Source organism: Microtus oregoni, unplaced genomic scaffold (genome assembly GCF_018167655.1).
Source record: "Microtus oregoni isolate MIOR12 unplaced genomic scaffold, Mior012 000031F_ref0000149, whole genome shotgun sequence".
Classification (NCBI taxonomy): Eukaryota; Metazoa; Chordata; class Mammalia; order Rodentia; family Cricetidae; genus Microtus; species Microtus oregoni.
Genome location: NW_024543090.1, coordinates 26,465,288 through 26,491,325, shown reverse-complemented (window position 1 = coordinate 26,491,325; position 26,038 = coordinate 26,465,288). Strand labels below are relative to the sequence as shown.

General features: G+C 45.6%; 1 protein-coding gene across 1 annotated transcript; it reads right to left on the bottom strand.

Annotated features, from left to right (window-relative positions):
• Positions 1–2,999: 2,999 nt before the first annotated feature.
• Positions 3,000–12,955, bottom strand: Dut (deoxyuridine triphosphatase). The gene is made up of 7 exons (XM_041678695.1): positions 12,821–12,955; positions 12,321–12,474; positions 10,700–10,791; positions 9,578–9,622; positions 3,847–3,921; positions 3,635–3,705; positions 3,000–3,366 (listed from the first exon to the last, which is right to left on the bottom strand). Exons 1-7 carry the CDS (start codon positions 12,891–12,893, stop codon positions 3,310–3,312), a joined length of 567 nt encoding a protein of 188 aa, XP_041534629.1. The 5' UTR covers positions 12,894–12,955; the 3' UTR covers positions 3,000–3,309.
• Between the last annotated feature and the right edge of the window lie 13,083 nt (positions 12,956–26,038).

The following is a 26,038-nucleotide window of genomic DNA, read 5'->3' as shown; positions in this document are numbered from 1 at the left end:
TGCAGCTTCCCTGGCACTGTGTCCCCTCCCGGGTAGCCCTGCAAACTCCCGCTAAAAACACGTACACTATTCCACACCTGCTTAGTCTGGTTTGCTTCGCCTTTGCCATTTTCTGATGTGCTGTGCCTCTATTTGCCTACCCCTCCGTCACTCTTTCCAAGTTGAGACGATGGTGGGCCTCAAACTTGTGATCCTCCTGTCTGCACGAGTTTGGGATCTCAGGTATGGCCCCGCCAGGGTGTTTTAAACTACTTTCCTGAGGATAACTGCTACCACTGGCCGAGCGAATTTTGCTGTGCATTTGTTAGCTACATGGTCGCCACTTTGTCTAGTATGATATTCATCTTTATTTTACAGAGACTCAATATATTAAATGGTCACAGGGATAGCGTGTGACAGTTCATTACCTCAGTTGTTATATTTATATAATCGAATAAAAGACCAAATTTGAGTGAATGCAATGTTAGCACCCACACACTAGACACAGAAACCTGAAGGGTGGTGCTTTTACCCATAAAATTCAGACTCATTTTAAAAAGCTGCCACCAGGTGGCAGCATTTTGCCATGGTCACAGTCTGGGCCCTAAAAGCTGGGCCCTTACCCAGACATGAGACATTCTCTTTACAATTAAAAAACCCGGAGAGCTAGAAGTTTATTCAATCTTTTTAGTAAGAACCTAACTTAACCTTGAATGTAAAGTTCCTCAATTCAGTTTCCTTATAGCTGTTTTTCTTCAAAACCTAGACACACTTTCATAGGACCAGCTCAGTATGACCCTGACTTCATCTCGCATGATTCCTAAGGTCCCTGAGGTGACATGGGCCACAGACATCAACACGGACCCCAGCTGCAGCTGAACCACAGATCCAAACATGGCCCTTGGTAGCAGCTTGGACCCAGATGACATTCTGGCTACTCAGGTCGGGATAGTTCGGGCACCCAAATGGCTACGGGGACCACCAAGGCCGCGGTTCCAACTCTGGGCTTCTAAGTGATCTTTGATGCCAATATGGGACGCAGACTTTAGCCCAGATCCATGCCGAGATAGAACCACGAATCCAGACATGGTTCTGGGCAGCAGCTGCGTCTGGATGTCACCATTGCTGACCCTAGGAAAGCTGGTTTTGCCTCTCGCGGGACACTACAGCAAGAGAGATGACCCTGCACTCAGGAGAGCTGAGCCTACCCCTCACTACAGGTGAGGGTGAACCAACCCTGAGGGGAGGGGAGCTGACTCCAGCCCCTGGCCCGTGGGTGGTGGCTAGGACTGACCAGCTCAATTACCACCCAGGCCCACCCCCTACCCCATCTAGGACGCGCTGGAGCTTGGAAGGGACTGGTCCTGATCTCCACAGGCTATCCCAGAGGAGTTTCACTGAGGATCCCGTGACGGTGTGCCAGAGACCAGAGGCCTTGAACCAGACCAGCGACTCAGTGCAAAGATTTGCTAGTGAAGCTAATAAGACAAAAGGGTGAACTATGATACACCGAGGCCCCAGTGCCACCAGGATGAGAGAAGAAGTCTCTGGAGAGCTGGGAAAGGAGAAGCAGTTTTGTTGTTGTTTGTTTTGTTCTTGTTTATGTTTGTTTGCCTGCTTGCTTATGTTGTTTCTTTGGGGGGCGTTGCAGGGGTGAGGACTTGGGGGGAAGGAGATATAAGTGAAATTGGGGTGCATGTGAAACTCCCAAAGAATCAATAGTTAAAAAAAAATAAATCAGAGGAAAATGCAGTTTGCTATATATATATATATATATATATATATATATATATAAACTTTTTTTGGTCATTTTTTAAAGATTATAGAAAATACAAAAAGGAAAAAAAACTTACCAACTACAACAGGCAAAAATAAGCAGTATTTTAGAGTGTATTTTCCTAGAGATTTATTTTTAAACATTTTTTTACATTTGTGTGTATGTCCGTATTTGCATGCGTCCATGTGCCCCAGGAGGCGAGAAGCTGGCACTGGGGGCTTCAGTAGGAGTTAATGACCAGTAGCCGCCATGGCACTTGCCCCACTCCCATAAACCCACTTTAAAATAAGACCCAAACACAATGATGTTATTAATTAAATTTTGTCTAAAATCTTTTACAGGCACTAGACTTATTCCACGAGATCTGCTTAATTTAAAAAAAAAAAAACCTTCCCAATTTAGCCACATAGTTTCAAATAAACAGCTTTTACAGGTTTTCACGTGCTCCCTTAGGGCGTGCCTTTCCTTTTTCACTTAAGGCAGCATGGGAACATCTGAGTACACAGCCAGCCTCCAGTGGGGGAGTTGAACACACATCTGTTTGGGGAAGATACCGTCCCCAACTCTTCTTTGGATGATTAAAAAACAAGAAGGCATTTCTCAGCTAAAATGATGGGTAGGGTAGGAGGGTACAGTTTACACCAACAGAAAATACTGAAGTGTCCAGGCACAGATTACAGCGCTATCATTACTAGTGCTAAAATTGGCCTATCTTTAAGTTTTCTATCCTGTCTACCTTAAGGCTAAGCAGACACAGGCAGCAGAACCACGAGGGAAGGTAATTAGAGGCAGATAATCAAAAGCTAACACCGGTCCTACTGGGCCAGGGAACTGTGTGATAATGGCAGCGCGGGGAAGAATCCCTCCCCAATTTCATCCACAGTGAGGCACTCAAGACCAGCTGAGCTGCTTGCAGGCTGTGTGGTGTGCTCTAGGTCGATGGCTGTAAGGAGCAGGTCTCTTTGAGTCCCTTCTGCTCCTGGGTGCAGCCCCTTCCCCACTGACGCACAAGTCCTACTTTAGAGTCTGCCCATTGTGGGCTCCAATCCAGGGCGAGGAGACCTGTCACACAGCACCAATGCAGTCCCACAACACCTCCCCCTCTTCACACAGCATCTCACAGTAGCGCTGGCTGGCCTCTAACTCCCAGCAATGCTCCTGACTCAGTTCCCAAGTGCTGTTACAGCCCTGACTGTTTGACCTCTTTTTGGTTCTTGAGTCAGCTTATGTAAAAGACAGCTTCTGCTAAAGACTTCAACTTTATTGAATTAAAAAACAAGCAAACAAACAAAAAACTTACAATCGATAAAGCAATTAGAGCAAAACCAGTAGTTCGAGGACTAGAATTTAAATAATAAAAAAAAAACCCAATTGCATACTTGGTTTCATCAAGCCTGCCTCTCAGTGCTACCCTCACAGGCAACCAGAGGCAGAAGAGAGACGTTCCCATGTGACCTAACAGGTCCCCTTTCCTGCATCCTAGGACACGGCACGCTACCAGAACTGAAGCACCTCTTTAGAGCGCTGATACAGCAAAACACTTAAGCAAATTTTCAGTTTTTTCCAGTGGAGCCGAAACCTCCTGAGCCCCTTTCAGTGTTATCCAGTGTCTGAAAGACAAGAGAGGAGGAAGACACACCAATCAATCCGTCACAGCTCTCCGGAAAACCCGCAAACCCTTAGCCTACCCTGTCACCCCACCATCCGAAAGGCTACGCTCTTCCAGATGAAAACATTCAACAGTCTCACACTGAAAAACCAATCTAGCTTAACTAGCATGGGTCGCGCACACTGTTTAGCTACACACAGCACACTCCCAAACATCCCCGCTCTGCACTTTGAGACGCCACTCCTTCTCCACTCGGCATTTGCACTTACTTCAACTTCTTCTAAGTCTGGATAAAAAATCCGTTCACAAATGAGCTGTGCAATCCGATCGCCTTTTTTTACTTAAAAAGAAAAAAAAAGAAAGAAAACACAGATTACTATTGATGTTTATAGATGTATTTGCTATTCTGTCTTATTCAATGAGAACTAGGGTCAGTTTTACTAACACAGGTAACTCAAAATTTCCTACATATTTAACTCACCTTCAAACTTCTCTTTTCCAAAGTTAAACAGCACGACACCAACATTTCCTCTATAATCCTCGTCTATGACACCGGCTGGAGAAAGGAATAATTTAAAATAATTTAAATAAAATTATTTAAAATAAATTTAGAATAATTATTTTTGATTTATGCCATCAGAACAGCAGGTGTCTTAGATTATCTCAAAACTACTTTTCCAAAGACTTCCTCAGATTCTTCTTCTTACACCTGACAAAGTGAATTTCAATTCGGTCCTACACATTCTGGAAACAAATGATATTACTAAAAAACAAGTATTTTAAAAGCATGTTCCAATAATCCATCCTGAATGCTCATCAAGTGGTGAGCATCTTGTACTCCAAGCTGGGTGGAGCAAACATCCTCTCTAACCTCCTGGCCGACTTCCCAGTTCACATGCTAAAAAGACTAGTAGAAAAAAGATCTAGGCTTTCGAAGTCTTCTCTGCTAACAGCTTTCGTTGATTAGATCAGAGAAACAACACTCTGAGCCCAGCAACCTGCAGGGGAAAAGTCAGTGGTGACATGCTATATAGCAGTCTTGCAGCTACTAGAATAGTCCACTTGCACAAGAAAATGGGGCAGAACTGCTGTTATTTTTCCCTTTCAATTCAAACCACTATCGTTTTTAAAACCACGAGAGTTTAGTTAACACTGGCTAGTAAGCTTAATGAGTTCTCTTAAAATTTTTGCTGTTGTTGCAACAGCATGAGGGAGGTCAGAAGGCAACTATGGGAGTCAGTTCCTCCCATGTACATGAGGGTGTGAACTCCGGGAGTCAGTCCTCCCATCCATATAAGGGTGTGAACTCCAGGAGTCAGTTCCTCCCTTCCACATGCAGGGGTGAACTCCGGGAGTCAGTTCCTCCCATGCACATGAGGGTGTGAACTCCGGGAGTCAGTTCCTCCCATCCATATAAGGGTGTGAACTCCAGGAGTCAGTTCCTCCCTTCCACATGCAGGGGTGAACTCCGGGAGTCAGTTCCTCCCATGCACACGAGGGTATGAACTCCGGGAGTCAGTTCCTCCCATGCACACGAGGGTGTGAACTCCTGGAGTCAGTTCCTCCCATGCACACGAGGGTATGAACTCCGGGAGTCAGTTCCTCCCATGCACATGCGGGTGTGAATTCCGGGAGTCAGTTCCTCCCATGCACATGAGGATGTGAACTCCTGGAGTCAGTTCCTCCCATGCACATGCGGGTGTGAACTCCGGGAGTCAGTTCCTCCCATGCACATGCGGGTGTGAACTCCGGGAGTCGGTTCCTCCCATGCACATGCGGGTGTGAACTCCGGGAGTCAGTTCCTCCCATGCACATGCGGGTGTGAACTCTGGGAGTCGATTCCTCCCATGTACATGCGGGTGTGAACTCCGGGAGTCAGTTCCTCCCATGCACATGCGGGTGTGAACTCCGGGAGTCAGTTCCTCCCATGCACATGCGGGTGTGAACTCCGGGGGTCGGTTCCTCCCATGCACATGCGGGTGTGAACTCCGGGAGTCGGTTCCTCCCAAGCACAGGAGGGTGTGAACTCCAAGAGTCAGTTCCTCCCATGCACATGCGGGTGTGAACTCCGGGAGTCAGTTCCTCCCATCCACTTGCGGGTATGAACTCCAGTCACCTGGCTTGACAGTGGGGACCTTTACCCGCCAAACCATCTTGCTGGCCCAAGATTATTTTTAAATATCTGATTAGTACATGTTTGATATTACAAAATTATATGGATCCTTACAAGAAACCTGAGCTAGGTCCTTGCCACAGCCCAGAAGACACAGGCCTCACAACTGCCCCCAGCCACCCCAGAGTCTGGAACTTGATGTGTTCCCACAAGCACAGATAACGTGGCTAACAGCCCTTCATTTCTATTAGAATAGCAACAAACCTTTTACCAATCCAAATATTATATAAGGTTCCCTTTATTATCAGTTTATTACTCTTTAATACTTAGGAAAAGAACTGACAAAGATTGGGCCAGCCGTTCTCATACTCTTTGGAAAAAGGTTAACTGCAGGAATAATGCAGCTTCTTGCACTTCACAAGGAAACCCCAGGATAAGTGTGTGCTGTCCCACGTTGTAGCAAATGACCACAGAAGACTGGAGAACTTCCACTGTGGAAGACCTGAGGCACAGCCTAACAAGAATACTGACTACAAAAGAGTCTGTGTAAGATAACCAGGGCTGACTTCCAAATCTTTCGGTTAGTACTTTATTAGGAAACTATTAAATTACTCAAGTAGCACCACAAGGTAAAAACCAATATTATAGTAATAAAGTTTCTAAGAGTAATTAATTACTTTAATTCTTCCGCCCCAAAGAATCAGTTCTTCACTGCAACAGCATAAATTCTAGTGATTCCTTTCTATGCATGTGTAGGAAATATCTTACGTAACAAACACTCCTGCTGCTTTCATGTTTTTGCTATGATACACAAAACAGCCTTTGATGCACATCAGTGCTATCTCCAGTAAGTCACAGGAACTATCCTGGGTCAAAGGACAGCCACATACACACATTGCTAGATAAAAGAGGCACAGCTGAGTTTGTGCTAGGACCAGATGGCAACAGTCTTTTACCTACTGGTCAATGATAAATAAAAGATTCCATGGTCTTTTCATTCCCTGTGGGTGGACATTCTTTCCATATGTACAATGGACATTTGTCATATATTTCCATATTTTATCTATGATTTTTTGTTTTTTCATGAGCAATTTTCTGGCATATATATATAAAATCTCCACTGTGTATCTGCAAAGTTCTCCTATTGAGAGTATTCAAACAGCTAGGTGTCTTGAATCCTACAAGGCCATGTCATTTTATATGCCCGGAACATGAAAATGTGAAAATCTACATAGCAAGCAAATAAACCAAAACAATGCTGGCTCCTGTGGCAAAGGCCTTCAAGGCCAACTGCCTGGGAGGCTGATGCAGAACAACTGCCATGTTCGGGGCTCACCTGCTAACTTAGAGATTTTCTCTCATGAAGACAGGAAAAGAGGGCGTGGAGACATGGCCAACACTTAAGAGCACTGGCTGCTCTTCCAGGATTTGAGTTCAATTCCCAGAACCCACAAAGCCACTACAAGTACAGAGAGGACTAGAGAAAGAAAAAAAAAATGGGGGTAGGGGAGAGCATTTGTGTGAGTCCTTAGAAGTCAATCCTAGTACCACTATTATAAAAAGAAGAAAGAAAGAAAGAAAGAAAGAAAGACCTTCTCTGCATGAAGATGGTGAACCCTGTGTGTAATCTCTGAAGATGGTGAACGCTGTGTGCAGTCTCTGCATGAAGATCAGTGTGTCCTAATATCTCTTCGTGAAAATGCACCAAGTATCTTGGAAAGTTATCACTGGACAAACCAGGCACTGGAACTGGCAGTCGGTAATCGACTTCAGGCAAGGTTTTCTGTGTCAAGACTCTGGCATGTCACTGTTGGAAGCTTGAGTGAAAAGGCTCCACACCTACCAGATGTGAATTCAGAACACAGTCTTGCAGAGTCAACTTTTCCTTTTGACCCTTCTTCCAGCCTGAGGCTTCTAACAGCATCTCCCTTCAGTGGCCAACTATGATAAACTTGTACCTAAGAAAAATTCCTTAGATTTTCTGCATCCAAGAACATACCGCAGTGTGATTTTATGAATAACCTCACACCAACCACCAGGCAAACTAACCTTCCAATTACATGATGTTCCCCCAGACAGTTGGTTTAAGCAGAGCAAAATTTAGAAACAAGGTTGGAGGGGAAAAAGAAGTTTCCACATAAAAATCTGCTACGTCCTTGGGAGACAGAACTGCTAACTTGAATTAAAATATGTGCCAAACACTGCTGGCTGCTTCACACGCAGAACTTAGCCCTCGTACCCCTCAGAGGCAGGCACACTAAATTCTATTATGCAGATGAGTATAGTCCCTTTCAAAACCCTTTGAAGTCTCAATAAAAATATACAAAACATTTATAACTTTAAGTTAGGTAATTAGTATATCCCAACTGGCTATATTTGAATTAGTAAATTTTTAAAAATTTTTATTTTATGTGTATGGGTGCTTTGCCTGCGTAGATGTCTATGCACCACAAGCATTCTATGCCTGAGGAGGTAATAAGAGCATGCCAGAACCCCAGAACTGGAGTTACAGACAGTTGTGAGCTGCCATGCGGTGCTCAGAATTGAACCCAGCTCCTCTGGAAGAGCAGCCAGTGCTCTTAACTGATGAGCCTTCTCTCCAGTCTGTAAAAAGTATTTCTGAAAATTAAATGTAACTCACTAAGCCCTGGGAATTCTTAATCCAAGAGAGAACTGTAAATACCAACCTTAAGGCTACACACAACAGGAAACTATTTAGGCTATCTGCCTTGCCCCACAGTGCCACCTAGTGCCACCATGGGAGATACCAGTACTTTCCAAAACATGAGGCCCGCGGGTAGACAAGTCCGGGCAAGGAGCCCTTCGTCTTCCTTAAACAACCCACACCCACACTGGCACAGAACAATAAAGACAGGACAGTGAGGGGATGGGCAGTGTTGATCCTATTAGAAACACAATCCTAAGCCAATTTTCTCGTTTAAAAAAAACAAAAAACAAAACAAACAAAAAACCCCCACTTGACACAGTTCTCTAAAAATGGCCACAGGACAATCTAGCATACACAGGTATCTGAAAGTCAGTGTCTCTGCAGTCAAAAATACTGGATGAAGAAGACAAAGAAAGGTCAAGAGTCTGGCACCACAGCAGTGAAGTCATGTGCCCTAACATCATCCTTCCAGGAGGACCACGAAGATGGCTCAGCAATTAAAAGCACTTGTTGCTCTTGGAGAGGATCTTAGGTTCAGCTGACAGAACTCTCAAGGCAGCTCACAACCTTCTGTAACACCAGGATCAGGGGATGAGGCCCTCTTCTGGTCCCCCAAAGACCCAGGCATGCGCATGTATACACACACAAGGGCAGAATGCTCACATATACCAAATGAATACACACATAAGAATCCGGTCAGGGGGCTGGAGAGATGGCTCAGAGGTTAAAGAGCACTGGCTGCTCTCCAGAGGTCCTGAGTTCAATTCCCACCAACCACGTGGTGGCTCACAACCATGTGCAATGAGATCTGGTGCCCTCTTCTGGCATGCGGGCATACATGGAGGCAGAATGTTGTATACATAATAAATAAACGAAATCTTAAAAAAAAAAAAAAAAAAAAAAAAGAATCCGGTCAGGAAAGTGAAGATTCTTTACATACAGAGGTACGGTTAGAAACCCTGCAGCTACAAGGTGACACCACCCAAAGGTAAAGAGAAACAGGTGCCACCAAAGACACTTCTGAGAAACAGAGAAAAGCACATAGTTAGTCTTGGTACTGTGGGGCAAAGAACCTTGCTACATTTTGCAAAACAAGTATGGCCTTTCTTCCAAAGCTAAGAAAATTCTTACAAGTTAGAGCTGTCTAACTAGAACCTTTTGCTAAATAGTTCAGCAAACTCTAATTCAATAACCATACAAAATGTTTTCCTCATCTTTGTACTAAATACAGATTACCAGTACAGCAAGGCAAAACCCTTCGTTGGATAGTGCCTGTTATTAGTAAGACAACATGCATTTCATATATGATCAGTAGAAATCAGACATTATCAAATAGTATCTGAAACCACAGCAATATTGCCTATTCAGACTTAGTGATTCCCAGAGGCAAGGATACTACAAAATCTCATAGAATAAAGAAATAAATGTTACCTCCTACGTCTATGAAGTACTTTACTGCCAAGCCAGATCGCGGAGCTGAAAACAAAATTGAAAAACAGTGGTCACTTTCAATGGTAAGGGAAAATAGATACACTATTTTTGTACCACGGTCTCCTCTAAGGTGGTTATTTTCACCTTAATGTCGGCAGGATCATTCTTAAAGAACACCTTTACCATATACTACACTACCAAAGCTGGAAGAGGCTAGTTTAGAAAAAGTCAATGCCGTTTTAATTCAAGGCAAACCCAAAGCACAGTCACACGGCTAGTCGTGGTACCGAAGGGAGCAATGGGTTGCTGGGATGGATTGGAAAGTGAGCAAGTACAGCTCAACCTGAAGCCTTCTGAGTAGTACAGCCGTGCATGGGGTATGTGTGTAGATCAGAAGGCATCTTTGTGGACTCAGTTCTCTCCCGTGCTGGGACCTTCAAAGTGTAGTCAGCGATGCTACAGACCAGCAGAACCCATTTTCCTCCTTTTAAGGGGCAAAGTACTACTAGAGGCTCTACACATGTGTGACGACCGTGTTAGTCCAGGTCTCTTATCTAAGGAAGAGCCTTTGTCTCCAGATAAGTGGCACGTCCCAGAAACTCAGTCCATGTCTTCTCAGCAGCAACAGTACACACAAGTGCCCCTAGCTCTAATCGTAAGGGCACAGAGCAAGACAAGGCTCAGTGGGTGTGGGTTCAGGCCTCTCTCCCATAATATAAAATGCCAAAGCCATCATTAAGACCCCACTTTCTTACACAAATATTAGTCTGCTCATCACTATATTTACAAAGAATGTGACCTCCTATGCAGACTAACTTTTGCAAAGTTACAACACTACTAGAAAAAGCTCCAATTAAAAACCGCCCATATTTTCCATTTTAAGAACCAACAATTGGGTCAGTGTAACAACTCTATAAACTCAAGAAGGTATTTGAAGTAAAAATGAAAATAAAAGAGGCAAACGTAGACATGTGAATCGAAGTTCTTTAAAATAGCTGTGTGCGTCCAGATGGACACTGTCCAAGCCTGCATCAGCTCGCCACTGTGTGCCCACACGACACTAAGATGACAGACGTTACCACAGGGCAGGCGTGACAGTTACCTGTTTCTTAAACCACTTACCTACTCTTCCATAGCACCCAGAAGGAACAGCGATCTGAATGTCTGTTTTCACAACAGCTTTCTCCATGGGTGCTACTGTATAATCATAGGCACTAAAAAGACATTTAAATAAAGTATTTATTAAACTTTTTTTCTTTCCAGACACGGTTTCTCTTTATTACAGCCACGGCTGTCCTGCTCTTCTCTTTGTGGACCAGGCTGGCCTTGAACTCAAGAGATCCTCCTGCCTCTGCCTCCCAAGTGATGGAATTAAATGTGTGTGCCACTTTTAATTAAACTGTTTTTTAACATTCTTTGCTGTGTTAATGCATATAAACTGTATAGCTATGTCATTACTTCATATAAACTTAGATCCTATAAACAATATTGACAAATTCCTAACTCATCTAAAACGTTTCTTTAGAAGGTAGTTTTTCCTTTAGGTTTAAAAAGACGGCTTTAGGTTGGAGGTGGTGGCAGACACCTTTAACCCTAGTGCTCAGGTAGAGAGATCTTGGTGAGCCTAGGGTAGTCAGAACTCCATGGTAAAACCCTGGTTGGGGGTGGGAAAAGAAATACGGGCTCACAGCTTAGCTAACAGTTCTCTGAATTTAACAGTGGACAGAGCAGATGCCGACACTGCCAAAGCTGTGCGTTTTCAGCTCTGAAAGCAATGGCTGGGTATTAGCACGGGGAGCAAAAAGGTAGACTTAATTCACAAACTTTATGGAAAGAAAATGAAAAGCCAAGAAACTGGCAAACAACAGCTAACACTCACTAGGCCCTTACTCCAAACCAGGCACAGTTCTAACCTGCTAACACATGACTCTCCTGAGTGAGGGTGAACCTGCAGAAGAAAAGGGTAAACACCTGGTGAGGCGCCGAGATACGCGGCATTCCTTCTTAGCCAGGGAGATCAACAAACCTCCCAAGCTGTGGCTGAGGAGAAAATTGGCCACCCAATTTTGGGTGTCCATTCCCAGTGGGAAAACCGATTTCTGAAGGTGCACCTACCAAATGCTGCGCTCCCTTCCTGATAAAAACGTCAGAGACAATGAGCAGCACTGGAAGTTACTCGGGAGGCCTTAATTCTGGAGGACTGTGTTACCTCCATTCCTTTCACGTGGTATGTGCTCACCAGTCACTTCCGAAACACAGAAGACCCCAGCTTACTTACAAGATGTGCAAAGTATCTAATATCTCTCCAGAGACTCGCCCTGCTAGATGCATACACACGGGGCGTGAGGCTTGATGACCATCGCCAAGTTGCTTATACTGCTGAGCCTGGGACCCCCCTTTCTTAAGTTGTCAGTCTTTGGACGGAATGGCCGTATAGAAATGTAAACAGCGTCCAGGGATCCTCTTCCTAGACTCCCACGTAGCTTTTCTAACGAGCACACCGCAGACCGTCACCTTTCAGTCAAGGATAAACCGCGCTCACCGGACTTTCCCCTTGCAAAGGGTGGCGTGCACGCTGCACAGCAATGTTTTGGCTATGTCAGCCGTTTACTTTCCCCTCGCCCGAATCCCTTACAGGGTTTGCTTAAGTAGAACTCTTAAAAGTTTCCGCGAGACCGCGGCGGAGCCACGGCTGCACCGAGGCTCGGGGTTTGCAATCCTGCCGCGTGGCCGTGGCTCTCACCTGTACAGGTCGTAGCCCGCAGCGCCCGCGGACCCGCGAGTGGGAGCCGTGGCGTGCTCCGAGAGGCGCACGAAGCGCAGAGGAGAGCTATCCTCGGCCCGAGCCCGCTTGCTCACCGAGCCGGCTGCCGCGTCTTCCGAGCAGGGCATGGCGGCTAGCAGGGGGCAAAAAAAGCCAAAACCGAATGAGCACCGGCCCGGGAAGAAAAAAAACGTCTCCCGCCTGGACGAGCCCACCGCACAGGACGGGGGCGAGGCCTTCCGCAAAAGGCTCGAGCGCAGCGTAGCGGAGGCTCCGACCGCGGCGTGCTCCCCCCCCCTCGGAGACCCCAATGGACTCGCTCCCGCGCTCGGAGCCCCGCCCCGGATCCCCGCTATCCCTGCTACCTGAGCAGGCCCAGCCTCCTCACCCGCGCGCGCTGACTTCCTCCCTGACTTCCCCTCCACCAGCGCGCGCTCCCGGCCCAACTCCCGCACCCCCGGCCCGGGCGGGGACTTCACCGGCTCTGTCGCCGCTTCGGCTCTGCAGGAGGCGGCAGCGCAGCAGAAGCGCGCGCGCGCCCAGGAGCGCCATGGCGGGTCCCTCCCTGGGCCGCTGCTCGCACTTTAGGCCCCGCAGGCCCCGAGCCCGCCGCCCCGCCCCGCCCCACCCGGCGCTCCGCCTAGCGGCCTCCTACGCGCCCTTCCTCGGCCCGACGTTCCTCGGCCCGACGTTCCGCGGCGCTAAGGAGAGACCGTTCGCCTTCTGCAAGTGACCCGGCAGAGCGTTTTAAAATCTCTTCTCGGCCAAAGCTCATGGGAGATCCCGTGGCTGGAAGGCAATTATTCTTTGACTTCACAAAGGGGATAATGAAGGAACTTAATAAACTCTCCGGTTTTGTCTGTAGTATGCTACAAACACGTGGAAGCCCAGTTGTGATGCACTTGGATTTCAAAATAAATAGAAGGCCCATACCAACTAAACATATTAGGGGATGATCGTCATTTCCATGGCGGAGGCAGGTGGATGGATGGATCTCTGTGAGTGTGAGACCATCCTGGTCTACAGAGTGAGTTCTAGGACAACCAGGACTACACAGAGAAACCCTGTCTCAAAAAACCAAACAAACGGAAGGAAGGAAAAGTTAGAAGAAAAGGAAAAAAAAAAACATGATTTGTATGTGTGCTTCTGCATGTATCGCCATGCCGGTGTGAGGTCAGCTCGGTCCACGATAGGTGGGTTTAGGGGTGGACCTTTGACCTTTGGTGACCAAGCTTGAGCAACAAGCTCACTGTCCCACTGAGCCTGCTCTCTGGGCCCAGGCTTTAAATTTTATCTATATGCCCAGAACTTTGGAATTTCTAGCGTGGTCAGGCGTTCTGCTCATTTTCCCCGCTTGAGCGACTGTCCTAACACCCTCTGGTCGTGGTGTTTTTCTAACCATTTCTAGACCCAGTTTTGGCCTTGGCAAAACTCCATTTATCTCCAGGAGGCCATTCTGAAAAAACTTAAATTGTCTCTCCGCCTCCCCTCAGAACTGTTTACTACCAGAATATTTTTCTATTTACATTTCTTGTTACTACAGTCTATACATGTATATTTTTCTTGTCTATTGTCTACTTATTGATTAGATTCAAAATCCATCAGGGAAGGCCCCCATAGCCTTCGATTGGCCTTTTAGATTCCTGGTGTAACATGGTAGGTTTCCGAAGCTCACTCCAGGCCCAGTGTCCAATTCTGCCTGCTGCCTGAGGTTCAAGGCGCCTCTGATTTTTAACTGAAGGCTTTTTCTTCCATATATTACTCTTCAGAATAAGAGACAGGTATGATGCCTTCCCTAAGCGTCTGCACACGCCCACTCCCAGTCTCACTCCTTAAGGACAAGGCCCCTAACGTGTGGGCTTCTCGTGCTGGAATCTCCTTCCCTATCTCTAGATTATGTGTTGACATTTCTTCTAAAATGATACAGAACTTACCTTCTGAATTAGGATAATTCTTTTAACATTGTCCTAAACACCATTCCTGGGAATATTTAATGAGAACGTTTGAGCAGGTCCTCCCTTGAAGGACCTTTGTCCTGACTCAAGCTATCATTCACTACCAACACAAATAGTGTTATGCTTTAAAAACCACAGTGCTCTCAAGCCAATTGTTTATAGGAGCTACATCTAATTTGCCCATTATTTTTTGTATTGTGTTCCAAACATGCTACAGGAAAGACACATTTAGTTCTTTCTCAGTTATAATTTCCCCCAGGGTGTCCTTTTCCATGGTCTGGCTCTGGTCTGTGGTGGTTGAAGTGGCTCTAGCAGGCCTGAGCCTGGTGAACACAGGCCTGAGCATGGTGAACACAAGCCAGAGCATGGTGAACACAGGCCAGAACATGGCGAACACAGGCCAGAACATGGTGAACGCAGGCCTGAGCATGGTGAACGCAGGCCTGAGCATGGTGAACGCAGGCCTGAGCATGGTGAACACAGGCCTGAGCATGGTGAACACAGGCCAGAGCATGGTGAACGCAGGCCTGAGCATGGTGAACACAGGCCTGAGCATGGTGAACGCAGGCCAGAACATGGTGAACGCAGGCCAGAACATGGTGAACGCAGGCCAGAGCATGGTGAACGCAGGCCTGGGCACGGTGAACACAGGCCTGAGCATGGTGAATGCAGGCCAGAACATGGTGAACACAGGCCTGAGCCTGAGCATGGTGAACGCAGGCCTGAGCACGGTGAACGCAGGCCTGGGCACGGTGAACGCAGGCCTGAGCATGGTGAACGCAGGCCTGGGCACGGTGAACGCAGGCCTGGGCATGGTGAACGCAGGCCTGAGTATGGTGAACGCAGGCCTGGGCATGGTGAACGCAGGCCTGGGCATGGTGAACGCAGGCCTGAGTATGGTGAACGCAGGCCTGAGTATGGTGAACGCAGGCCTGAGCACGGAGAACGCAGGCCTGGGCATGGTGAACGCAGGCCTGAGGTTGACAAACATGTAACTTTTACCCTTCTTCCCCATTCCCTTGCATTCTTAAAGTTAGCTACCAAGGTCTTATCTTTCATTTGACCATTTTCTTCTCCTGAGGTTGACTACCAAGGTTCAGCTATCAAAGTCTTGAAGTCTGGCAATCAAAAACCCCTTTTGGCTGCCTTAATTAACATGTCCAATCAAAATTAGCCAACTCATCCTAAGAGAAATTTCACATTTTACCTTAATAAACTGCCATTTGCCCACAGGTTACTTGTGTCTCCTCTCTATCCAGAGGCAGTCCTTTGTCCCTCTGAGGCAAGTATCCCTTCCCCCTACTCTCTTGTCCGCTTCCCCTTCTCCCTTATCCTCTGTCCCCTATCTATGTCTCTTATTCCCTGCTCTTTGTCCCTCTGGAACGAGTAAGTCATCATTGTGCTGAGAACTTGGTCTTGGGGTGTCTCGAGACTTCAAGGTTGTTCCCGCTCATCCTGAAGCGTGGTTCTAGGGATCAAAGGTCTGGCTCTTAATTTGTTCCTTCTTTTTTGCTGGAGTCCTTTCTAGTAGTTTCTGAAGAGAGTTCCCATGAGAAATTGTTTGAATCTGTGCTTCTCTGATCATGTAATAATTATAGCTCTCTTCTAGTTCCAGGTTAAAATTTCTCTTCACTCAAGACACTTACAACCAGGAGTGACTTCTGTTCCCGTCTTATCTCCCACGACATTCACTCTATCATTAATTTGTCACTTAGCTCTGGTGTGTGAGCTCATATCTTATCTTCAAGATTAGCAAAAGTCATATAACATCATGAATGCTTCAAAGTGCTTAATTGGCTGTTTTATTCCAACAAAAGCATCACTTACCTTATAATACCCACCACCATGACAGTGCCCTTATGTGCTTTTTGTTAATTTGGGTATAGAAAGTGTTGACTGTGATCACTTTTCCTCTGGGTCATTTTCGACTGAACAGAGAAAAGGCCATTAGCCACCTGATAAGGAGTGTCAGGATTCTGAGGGGGAAACACGACAAGTCATTGTTAATGGCAGTGGAGATACAGCTAAAATGAACATCGACTTTCAGTCCAAGCTACCCTACTTAAGAAGAACGAGGTATCTCCCACCCCAGTTTATTTTATCAGGACTCAGCTACCAGTCCCGCTGACTAATTTAATTGCGTATGTCCAGCGGCTGCTAGAAACCTGAGAATCAAATAGGAGCTTTGCGGGTGAAGTTTGCCGCACAACCTCAGATGCTCTGGTGTCAGAATCCTTGCTATTTCAGCATTCTCTGCAGGTTTCTATGTGTCCCAAGAAGACCCGGATGGCAACACTGAGCCTGCCGCCGCCCATGCTCTCAGGTGCTAAGATGACTGGTAAATGAATCAGGGTCCTTCATGTTGGAATTGATGAATGGTCCCTTGTGGGACTGCTTCTTTCACAGTCTGCACCCTCTCTCTGGTTTCCCTCCCTCCCTCCTCCTGGGCATCCTTAGGTGTAGTTCTGATCCTTCTCAAATTCTTGTGCTTCAAGCTTTAAAAAAAATCTAAGAAGAGCCAGGTCTGATGGCACATACGTTTAATCCCAGCTCTTGAGAGGCAGGAGCAGGTTCTGAGTTTGAGGCCAACCCGTCCTACAGAGCCAGTTCCAGGACGGCCAGGTCTACATTGTGAGACCCTGTCTCCAAATGAAACAAACAAACACAGCATTTTAAGAAGAGACTTGATTTTTCTTCCAGATTTTCTTCTCTTTATTCATTAATCAATCAAAGCAACACATAGACAGAGGGACCTCCCACACCATACCGCCACAGCCATAGTGTTGAAAACAACACGTTGATAAGATTTGTTTGTTATCTGAGTCAGTTGACTTAATCCCTTGTAAAACTGTTAAAGATTTCTGTAAAGTACCACCCATTCTCTCCTCCATGTAAGCTTTCTGTGCTGTTGTATAAAAGAGAGAGCAAAGCCCTTTGTGGGGGCATAAACACAGAGACAGACACAGGCACAGGGTAAGAGTCACCAGACAGTTCTCAGTCAGCCACAGGTTCAGACCCATGCAATAGACAAAGAATGACAAAGGCACAGGGAAAAGCAAGTAGAGAATTCAAATATGGCCTCACTCTTGGTTAAATTACACCAAGTAGAAGTGATTTTAAATTTATCTTTCTTAATTAGACACCGATACATTGTTAGTGGCTGGGGGTTTATCACTAATGCATCCAAACCGATGCATCTACTAACATCGCTTTCTCCATCTTCCTCCAGTGTCTCAGACCTCTGGCCAGCGTCACTGTTCTCCTCTCCAACTTCCTGAGGTGAGGGCCTTTCATAGAGGAGCCTTCTCAGACCTGGGGGTTTGAAAATCTTGCATTCCTTCTGGGTGGGGGTCTGTCTTATTGGGCAATAATGCAGGAATAGAAGCGTTGTACGCAGTGATGGAAGACTGTCCTTATTGTCTGAATTTAGAACATTCCAAAATGGGCCACAGCAACTTGGTTTCTCATGCTGAAGTTCATGGAAGTTTGTGACATTCAGACATGGATGCCAAGAAAACACGAGGTCACTTAGGACTCTGGTAGTAAAACTGAAATGTGTTTCTTTGCTTCTATTCCGGAGGCCTTTCCACCATGGAACAAAATCCGAGGCAGGCTGGGGGCGGGTGGGGAGTGTGCTTTTGCAAACAGATGGTTACAATAGGGGAGCTAGAAAAGGAACTGGTAATACAGACAGGGAAGCATAAATAAAAATACAAAATATAATGTTAATGAAAACCATTCTTCCAGAACTTCTGAATGCTTTAATTTTGCTAATGTACTATTTTTAAGTTTTTGGCCCAATACACCATTGTGGGTTCTGGAGAGGTGGCTCAGTAGATCGTTTGCCATACAAATGAGAGGACCTGAATTTGACACCCACTATGCACATAAAAAATAAGATGTAGTGGTGTGCGCTTGTGTTCACAGCACTGGGAGGCAGAGACAGACAGAACCCTGGGGCTCCCTGGGCAGCCATCTTAGTCTAGTTAGTGAGTCCCAGGTCAATGAGAGACCCTGTCTGTACAAACAAGGTGAGTGACTCCTGAGAAATGACACCAGAGACTGACCTCTGGCCTACACACACCTACGCAGACAAACATAAACACACGCGCTCGAGCGCGCACACACACATACCTACAAAATAATACCATTGGGAAGCTTCTCAGGGTGACTTTTGCTCCCCCAGAAGTGTGTGAAAGCATATTTGAAAATATTTTATTAGAGTATAATGTAGCAACCACATACGAATATTCCTACGTGGCCCTCATGAAGAACACAATGAACAGATGCAGGATTTTGATTCTGTGAGACAAGCCCAGGGATCTTGAACATACAAATAGCTCAGGAGGGCCTGGAGAGATGGCTCAATGACTAAGAGCACTGGCTGCTCTTGCAAAGAACCTGGGTTCAGTTCCAAGTGGGAACACAAAGGCTTACAATCATCCATAGCTCCACTTCCAGGGGATCGAGTACCCTCTTCTGACCTCTGTGAGCACCGAGCACACATGCAGTGAACTTATATACATGCAGGCAGAACACTCATAAAAATAAATACATCTTAAGGAGAAATAGTTCTGCAGATCGACACAAGAGTGACTGGCAGTTAAGTGGCCTGGAAGCTAATTAGACAAGAATTTCTTGCTGTAAAACTATTTGAACCGACTCACAAATTATTGCCTCATTGTGCTGCAGAAGTTGGTGGGGATAGAATACTTATCATAAAATCTGAGAGCGTGACGTTCTCTTGAATATACTGAATACTCAATCTAACTTAACGAGGCGGCCATCATGAAAAACTGATTCTACATTATGCAGACGTGTCAGGAGACACAATCTCTGTAATTGTAGTTCACAGATGAGTTACTATTATCTAATTTGAAGGCATCATTTAGCTCCTCTGAAGGAAATAGTGTAAAAGCGACAGCTTTAAGAAGGAAAGTACACAGGACAGTCACCAGAGAGCTTGGCTAGAGCTCGGCCCAGACCTCAGGGCCCATGATTGCTCATCCTGTTCAGAGACCTTTGCTTTGGGATTTATTTTTGGAGAATTTTGTGGGTTCATCATACCCTAGAAAGAATCCCTTCACCTTTAATCACTGTTCCCAGCTCTACCAAACCTACTGTTCTGAACATTTTGGTGGAGACATCATCACCTTAAATACATGAGCCCCAGCAAGAATTTTGTGGTATAATTTTATTAATAAACAGACAGCATCCCGAATGTCTCCTGCTTTCTCAAGTAAGCTGAATGGAGACTGTCAAGACAAGTCACAAAAGATAGCCCATCAGCCACTGAGTGGGACCGGAAGGCTGAAGTCAAACTTTATTGTCGGATGAGAAGGGAAAGTCTGAGTGATGGGGAGCTATTAGTGGAGGAACACCCTTGAGGAACCATGGGCTTTCTTTGTCTTTCCTGGCTCACTGGTACTTCTTCACAGCATGTCTTCCTTCCTCATTGGACTTTGTTAATGAACTACGAAATTAACTTTAGAATGTAGCCATCTCTGTTGACTGGGCTCTGGTCAGAGCATCTTTATATGGTTCCATCTGACATTGGGGCAGAATTTATTTTTCTTATACCATTTTTCTAGACACCCTTCGCGTAACGTTTTGTAACTCACTTGAATTTTCAATTTGAGTCAAGGTAGAAGGAAGGTTTTAGGCGTCATTTCGGGTTACCCCTGACTTCCCCAAACACACGTGTATTATTTATAAAGATGGAATGGTCTCCTACACCAGGACAGAAAACAGCAGAAAGGGGGGCCTCAGTACAGAGATCCAACTGAAGGCATTTCCCTCTGCCCCTGCTTTTGTATTCATTGCTTTTCTGTTACTGAATCCAAAACGCCTGACAGAGCAATTTGAGAAAAGGCAGGCTTATCAGAGGCACACCTCCAGATCCAGTCCATCATGGCATAATAGAGGCAAAGCCGAGAAGTTCTGTTTGTGGCAGCAGGAGCTTGTGTCCGTGGTTCTTCGCACAGCAGAGACCAGGGAGCAAAACCCCTTGCCTTCCTTGGTTTCTCCTCCAAGTGACTTCTGGGAACAAGAAGCAGTCACCTCAGAGAGCCCACTTTCACTTTCCCAGTTATCTGTCCCCCTAACTCTCCCTCAGGAATACACAAGATCCCGTGGTTTGGGTATGAAGTTTCCCCTAGAAAGCTTAGGTATTGAAAACTTGGTATCTAGTTCTTGGATTCAACCATTGAGAGACAGTTGGATTATGAAGACTCTGCTCAATTCAGAGATTAACCCACTGATCAATTCATAATTCAGTGACATTTCGGGGAGGTGGTAAATACTCTGAGAGGAAGTAGTCCACTATTCTTGGTGGTGTTTCTCGTCCTGGCCCCTTCTTATGGCTCTGCCCTTTCCTCCTCACTTGCTGTGACGGGAACATCTTCTCTTTGCCATTTACTAGATGTTTCCGCCTCCCCCATAGCAACAGAGTCAGCTAGAGGGTATGAAACTCCAAAAGTGTCAAATCCACCCTCCCACAAAAAAAATTATTCTTTAAGGTGTTATTCTTAAATATTTTGTCACAGTGGGAAAAAATGGAACCCAAAATGAATTAGTATACCACCTTTTCCCATTTTGACCTGATAATATCACTTCATCAATATCAGTAACCAGCAGGAACATCCTGGACTGCAGGTGATGGGGTGGTAGATGTTTCTGGAAACTAGACAAAACTGGAAAAGTAGACTTAAGGACAAATCAACTGTCAAGTAAACTAGAGAGAAGTGAACCATGAGAAGGATTCCTTTGATAGACACAGTGCAAGTTTCCAGGGTGGAAGAGGAGGAGGTAAGGAAAAGATGAGGGAGGTTGTCTTGGTTTCTTGGTAGGAAGAGGCCTGCAGGTGAGAGAATGGCCTTTGCTGAGGGGAGAGAAGGCCAAGAAAAAGTCTAAGCTTCCCTGTCTTCCTTGTCGGGAGGTAAAGAAACACAAACGAACAAAACAAAGCAAAAGAGCACTTTCTGGGAAAGTGGAAACTTGAAGGCCCCTCCTCAGCTTTGAGAAACCGCAAGGAATCACTGGGACAGGGGGTGTGCAGGATTTGAACTCTGAGCAGCCACACTGAGCTCCAGCCATCTCAGAAGTTGAGGGATTCCTCAGACTTTTTGAGCTGCCTGCAAGTTGTGCAGAGAGCTCCCAGGTTGCAGCTTCCATGAGGTGTCACCTGTGTCGGGGTGGGATCATCAGTGCTGCAACTCTTCCTGAGTCTTCCCTGCTGCTGTGAGTGCGCGCTGGACCTTACTCCTGCCAGTAACCCGGTAACAGCTGGATATTGTTCAGGAAGTTGGACTTTGGTCAATTGTTACTTTCATCTTTCCTGGGATCCCTTTCTGGGGGAATGAGAGAGAGAAAGCGAGAGAGACAGAGACAGAAAGAGAGAAAGAGACAGAGATAGAGAGGCAGATAGAGACAGAGATGTAGAGACACACAGAGAGAGAGACAGAGGCATATAGAGATAGAGAGACACAGACACAGGCACACATATACACACAGACACACACATACACACACAGAGTGCATGTGTTTTGTCTCCCTGGGAAAGTCTTTTACACATACTAGGTACCCAAACAGAGAAATGACAGAACCAAAGATGAGTTGGGGATGTGTGACTGCTTGGTCCTGGTTATGTGTAAGAAGTGATTCAGCTGAAGCCTAGGTGGGTGCTTAGCAGCAGGAAGCACATGAGAAAGGGAGATGCAGCTAGTGTCCTCCATGTTTGTGTTCACCTCTGATATGGCAGGTAAATTAGATAAAAGAGAGGAGAAGGCAGACGTGTTGGTTTGTCACTTTTCACCATTGTGGTTAATAGGAGAAGAGCGTAAGTTAGATCCATGCTAAGAAGCGTTTCCTGGGGTCCAAGAAAGTGGAACTCATGGGAAGAATGGGAGAGTGGGGAGGAAAACGTGACAGCAGGAATAGAAAATAACCCTCGTGTCTGTCAGACCTATAATAAGAAAAGGGGAAATCTGTGATCCGACATGCAGTTGGGGGCCTCAACAAAGGTCTGGCACAGGAGACGGACACTGCTCCAATTAAGGAAGACTTCTAAACAAGCAATAAAAAAGCTTGTCTCAGCCTGGCTTCTGAGACTGTGGGACCTGGGAACAGATGGAATCCATCTAACTGTGGTGGAGGCAGAAAACCTGAGCAATGACCCTTGCCTCCTTAAGATAAAGAAGGTAATCAGACATTGACTGGCTGAGTAGAGCCATTAGGAACACTTGGCTATCTCCATCTGAGGTTCTGTAAATGTCAGGGAAGAGAGGTCCATAAGGGAAGGATGGGGTGACTGAGGAGACTGAGAGAACCTGTGTCTGATCCCCAGTTCACAAGGCCGGAAAGGTTGATATTCACAGTAAAAAGGAAGTTGCTTCAGCAGGGACCTTGGGACTGTTTTGGAGGGCTTTAGTGGCTTTGTTGAGTCTCATGATGGGATGTGATATTTTTGAATTACGAGAGGCTTTGGCAGACATGGGTGACCTAGACCAGAAATGAAGTGAATTTGTAAAGTGGAAAAGCAATCAAAAGAAGGAGAAGGAGGAGGAGGAAGAAGAGAGAAGAAGAAGAAGAGAGAAGAAGAAGAAGAAGAAGAAGAAGAAGAAGAAGAAGGAAGAAGGAAAGAACAAGAGGTCTGTATAGTTCACTTGAAGTGAAGATGTTGCAAGATCTAAGTCAAACTGGCATTCCTAAGGGAAAATTGACAAAATTTCAAATGTGCTAGTGAGCTTCTGGATGGCTTCACATTGCTTTTCTTTTCTGTGTTTCTTTTGTTTCATTTTGCTGTTTTGAGACTGGGTTTCTCAAGTCCAGGCTGGCCTTGGACTTCTTGAGAAAGAATTTGAACTCGTGATCTTCCTGCTCCAACCTCATTCTGGGATTACAGACTGCAGCTCCGCACTCAGCAACCTTGAATCTGTTGGTACAACAAAGTACTACAGTCTGTGGTAGTGTATAAGAAAATGCCCCACCCCCCACAAAAAGAGTGGCATTACTAGGAGGTGTGGCTTTATTGAAGTAGGTGTGGCCTTGTTGGAGGATGTGTGTCACTGTGGAGGTGGGCCTTGAGGTCCCATATGTGCTCAAGATAACCATCCTGTGTCACAGATTACTTCCTGTTGCTTGTAAGCCAAGATGTAAGATAATCAGCTACTTCCCTAGCACCATGTCTGCCTGCAAGTCGCCATGCTCCCCACCATGATGATAATGAACTAAACCTCTGAAACTGCAACTGTCCCCCATCCCCGCAATTAAATGTTTTCCTTTATAAGAGTTGCCATGGTCATGCTGTCTCTTCACAACAATAGAAACCCTAACTAAGACACACGGTCTTTAAAAGTAATCTTTAGGTCAAAAGTCTTACCCAGTTATCAATAATCTAAATAAAACAGGGCATTAAAAAAACTGCTTTTCTTTCTAGAAGTTCTAGAGGGGAAAGTCATGTGTTCCTTCTTCTTCCTTCCCTGCCTCAGACCTCCTCCCTTTGTGCTCAGAGCTTGAGCAGCAGGTGGAGTTCTGCTGCTATTTTCATCTATTTGGCTCTCTGGTCACACCCTAGACTGGCTCTCCCCTATGTCCTTGTAACTGCAGTGTGTCTACCCAGACTGACCAGGATATTATCCCTAGCTCTAGCTTACGCATGAGCCATGCATGCAGAGTCTCTTTGCCCATGGAAGTAATAGACACACCAGTTCTAGGGATCAGTGTGTGGACATTTTTGAGGAGCAATGTTTTGCTCACCACAGAGACTTAGAACATATTTTAAGCAATCAAAAGCACACTGATGTGAGACAGAGTTAGACTAGAAGAAGTAGAGGGAGCTACTGAGATCAAATGTTAGTCATTTGGGGTCATTTCATTCCTTTCCAATAATTAGAAGACTGTAAAGATCTGTCTGTGTTCTCAGTGTCTTCAAACAGTTCTCTGATGATGAGAGAAGGTCTGTGAAGCAGGGCAAGAGTCCAGATCTGGGTCAGTGAACCTTTAAACACAGGCCTGGCAAGGCCGGGGTGTAGCTCAGTTACTAGAGGGCTTGCCTGGATGCGTGAGGCCCTGGGTTCTGTCCCCAGTACTATCATAGACTAAATGTGGTGGTGCAGGACTGGAATCCCAGGGCTTGGGAGGCAGGTGCAGGAGGAGCAGTTCACGGTCTTGAGGGAGTTTGAATTCAAATTGAACTATATTACCCTATCTGTCCAATAAAAACAACTAAAAAAATCACCCTGAACTAATAAACGTAGGCTTGACCTATCCCTTAGTGTCTAAGGAATGAGCCCCATTAGTAAATGGAGACTTGAGCTCAGGCCAATCTGAGAGGAGAGGGTTGTTTGTTTGTTTAATTCGTTATGGTTATATACTCCCTTTGGCAGAGATGGTGATGTCCTTTCCCAGACTTGTTAGTGAAGAGCTTGTTGTCTGTGAGTTGGGAGCGCTGTCGGCAGACAGACCTCAGCTCTCAGCCCCTTCAGAGAAAAGTTCATACCTCCTCCTGGACAGTCCACAGTCAGTGCCTACATCATACAGGAGCACAAAGCCCAGGCACCTTCCTTCTGTCCTGGCCTACTTTGAAGGAACATCCCAGTTCCAGATTGCTGGGCAAGCCAGTCCTTAGTTCCTACATCACTGCTTCCACCGTTCCCCCGCTCCACTTCCAGGCTCCTCCACCCCCAAAGGTTCACTGTGAGGAGGATGTGCTGCTTAGTGGTAAACTTCTTGCCTTTCCCCGAGACCTGCTCTAGTATTTCAGGGGAAGCAGGGCCATTTTCATCAGGTGACTAGTCATTCAAGCTTCAGATCCATAGGGTGAGCCGAGCATAGGTGGACAAGGGATACCAGCTGTCCAGGTCTTGCTCCTTCCTTGCCTCTGTTCTTCTGCCAACCTCTGAGCACAGCTAGGCCTAGAAACACTCACCCTGAACCCCAGCTTTAAACGGGCTGCAGGTGTGGCCACGGGATGCACTATTCTATTCGGGCTCATACCTAAGTACCATGGCACAGTGTCGTTGATTTCAATCACAGAAAAGTAAAATACACCACTTTGTCAAAGCAAACACATTTTAACGATTTTATTTCAGGTCAATTTGCACCCACATGTTTCCCCAGAATAGTCAAAAATATGCCAAGGAAAAAACAAAACAAAACAAAACAAAAAACAAGCCATTTATCAGATAAACAATTTTTTTCTGTGATTAAATATTATAGACACACTATCAAGAAGAAGAATCATCACCTGTATTCTTAAATTTTACAAGTTTCTTCATTTATGTCTTGCTATTCTTTAAAGCCTATATAAGAACTATAGGAAGTAAATAAATGTAGGGTCTGGATGTATTTTTAATAGTAGATTGAAAATTTATGAGATTATTTTTCAATGACACATTTATTATGATTTTTCATCTATGCAAACCACTTAATTAGAGAAAAAGATGAGCAAAGTAGTATTAAGATAGAAATTTAAGCCGGACGATGGTGGCGCACGCCTTTAATCCCAGCACTCGGGAGGCAGAGGCAGGAGGATATCTGAGACCAGCCTGGTCTACAGAGCTAGTTCCAGGACAGGCTCCAAAGCCACAGAGAAACCCTGTCTCGAAAAACCAAAAAAAAAAAAAAAAAAAAAAAGATAGATAGAAATTTAAAAATATGTAGTAGGGCAGACAATGGAATTTCTATGTTAAGAATCGCCTGGATTTCATTTAAGTGGAACATGTGTCTCCTACTTGCCTGCCT

Bases quoted from the DNA above. Each gene is read 5' to 3' on its own strand.
- Dut (XM_041678695.1), bottom strand. From the start codon at position 12,893: ATGGCGCTCCTGGGCGCGCGCGCGCTTCTGCTGCGCTGCCGCCTCCTG. The intron at 10,792-12,320 runs GTGAGAGCCACG...ATGTCTTTTTAG, and splicing joins GCGGGCTACGACCTGTACAG to TGCCTATGATTATACAGTAG. The intron at 3,367-3,634 runs GTAAGTGCAAAT...CTTGTCTTTCAG, and splicing joins CAGACTTAGAAGAAGTTGAA to ACACTGGATAACACTGAAAG.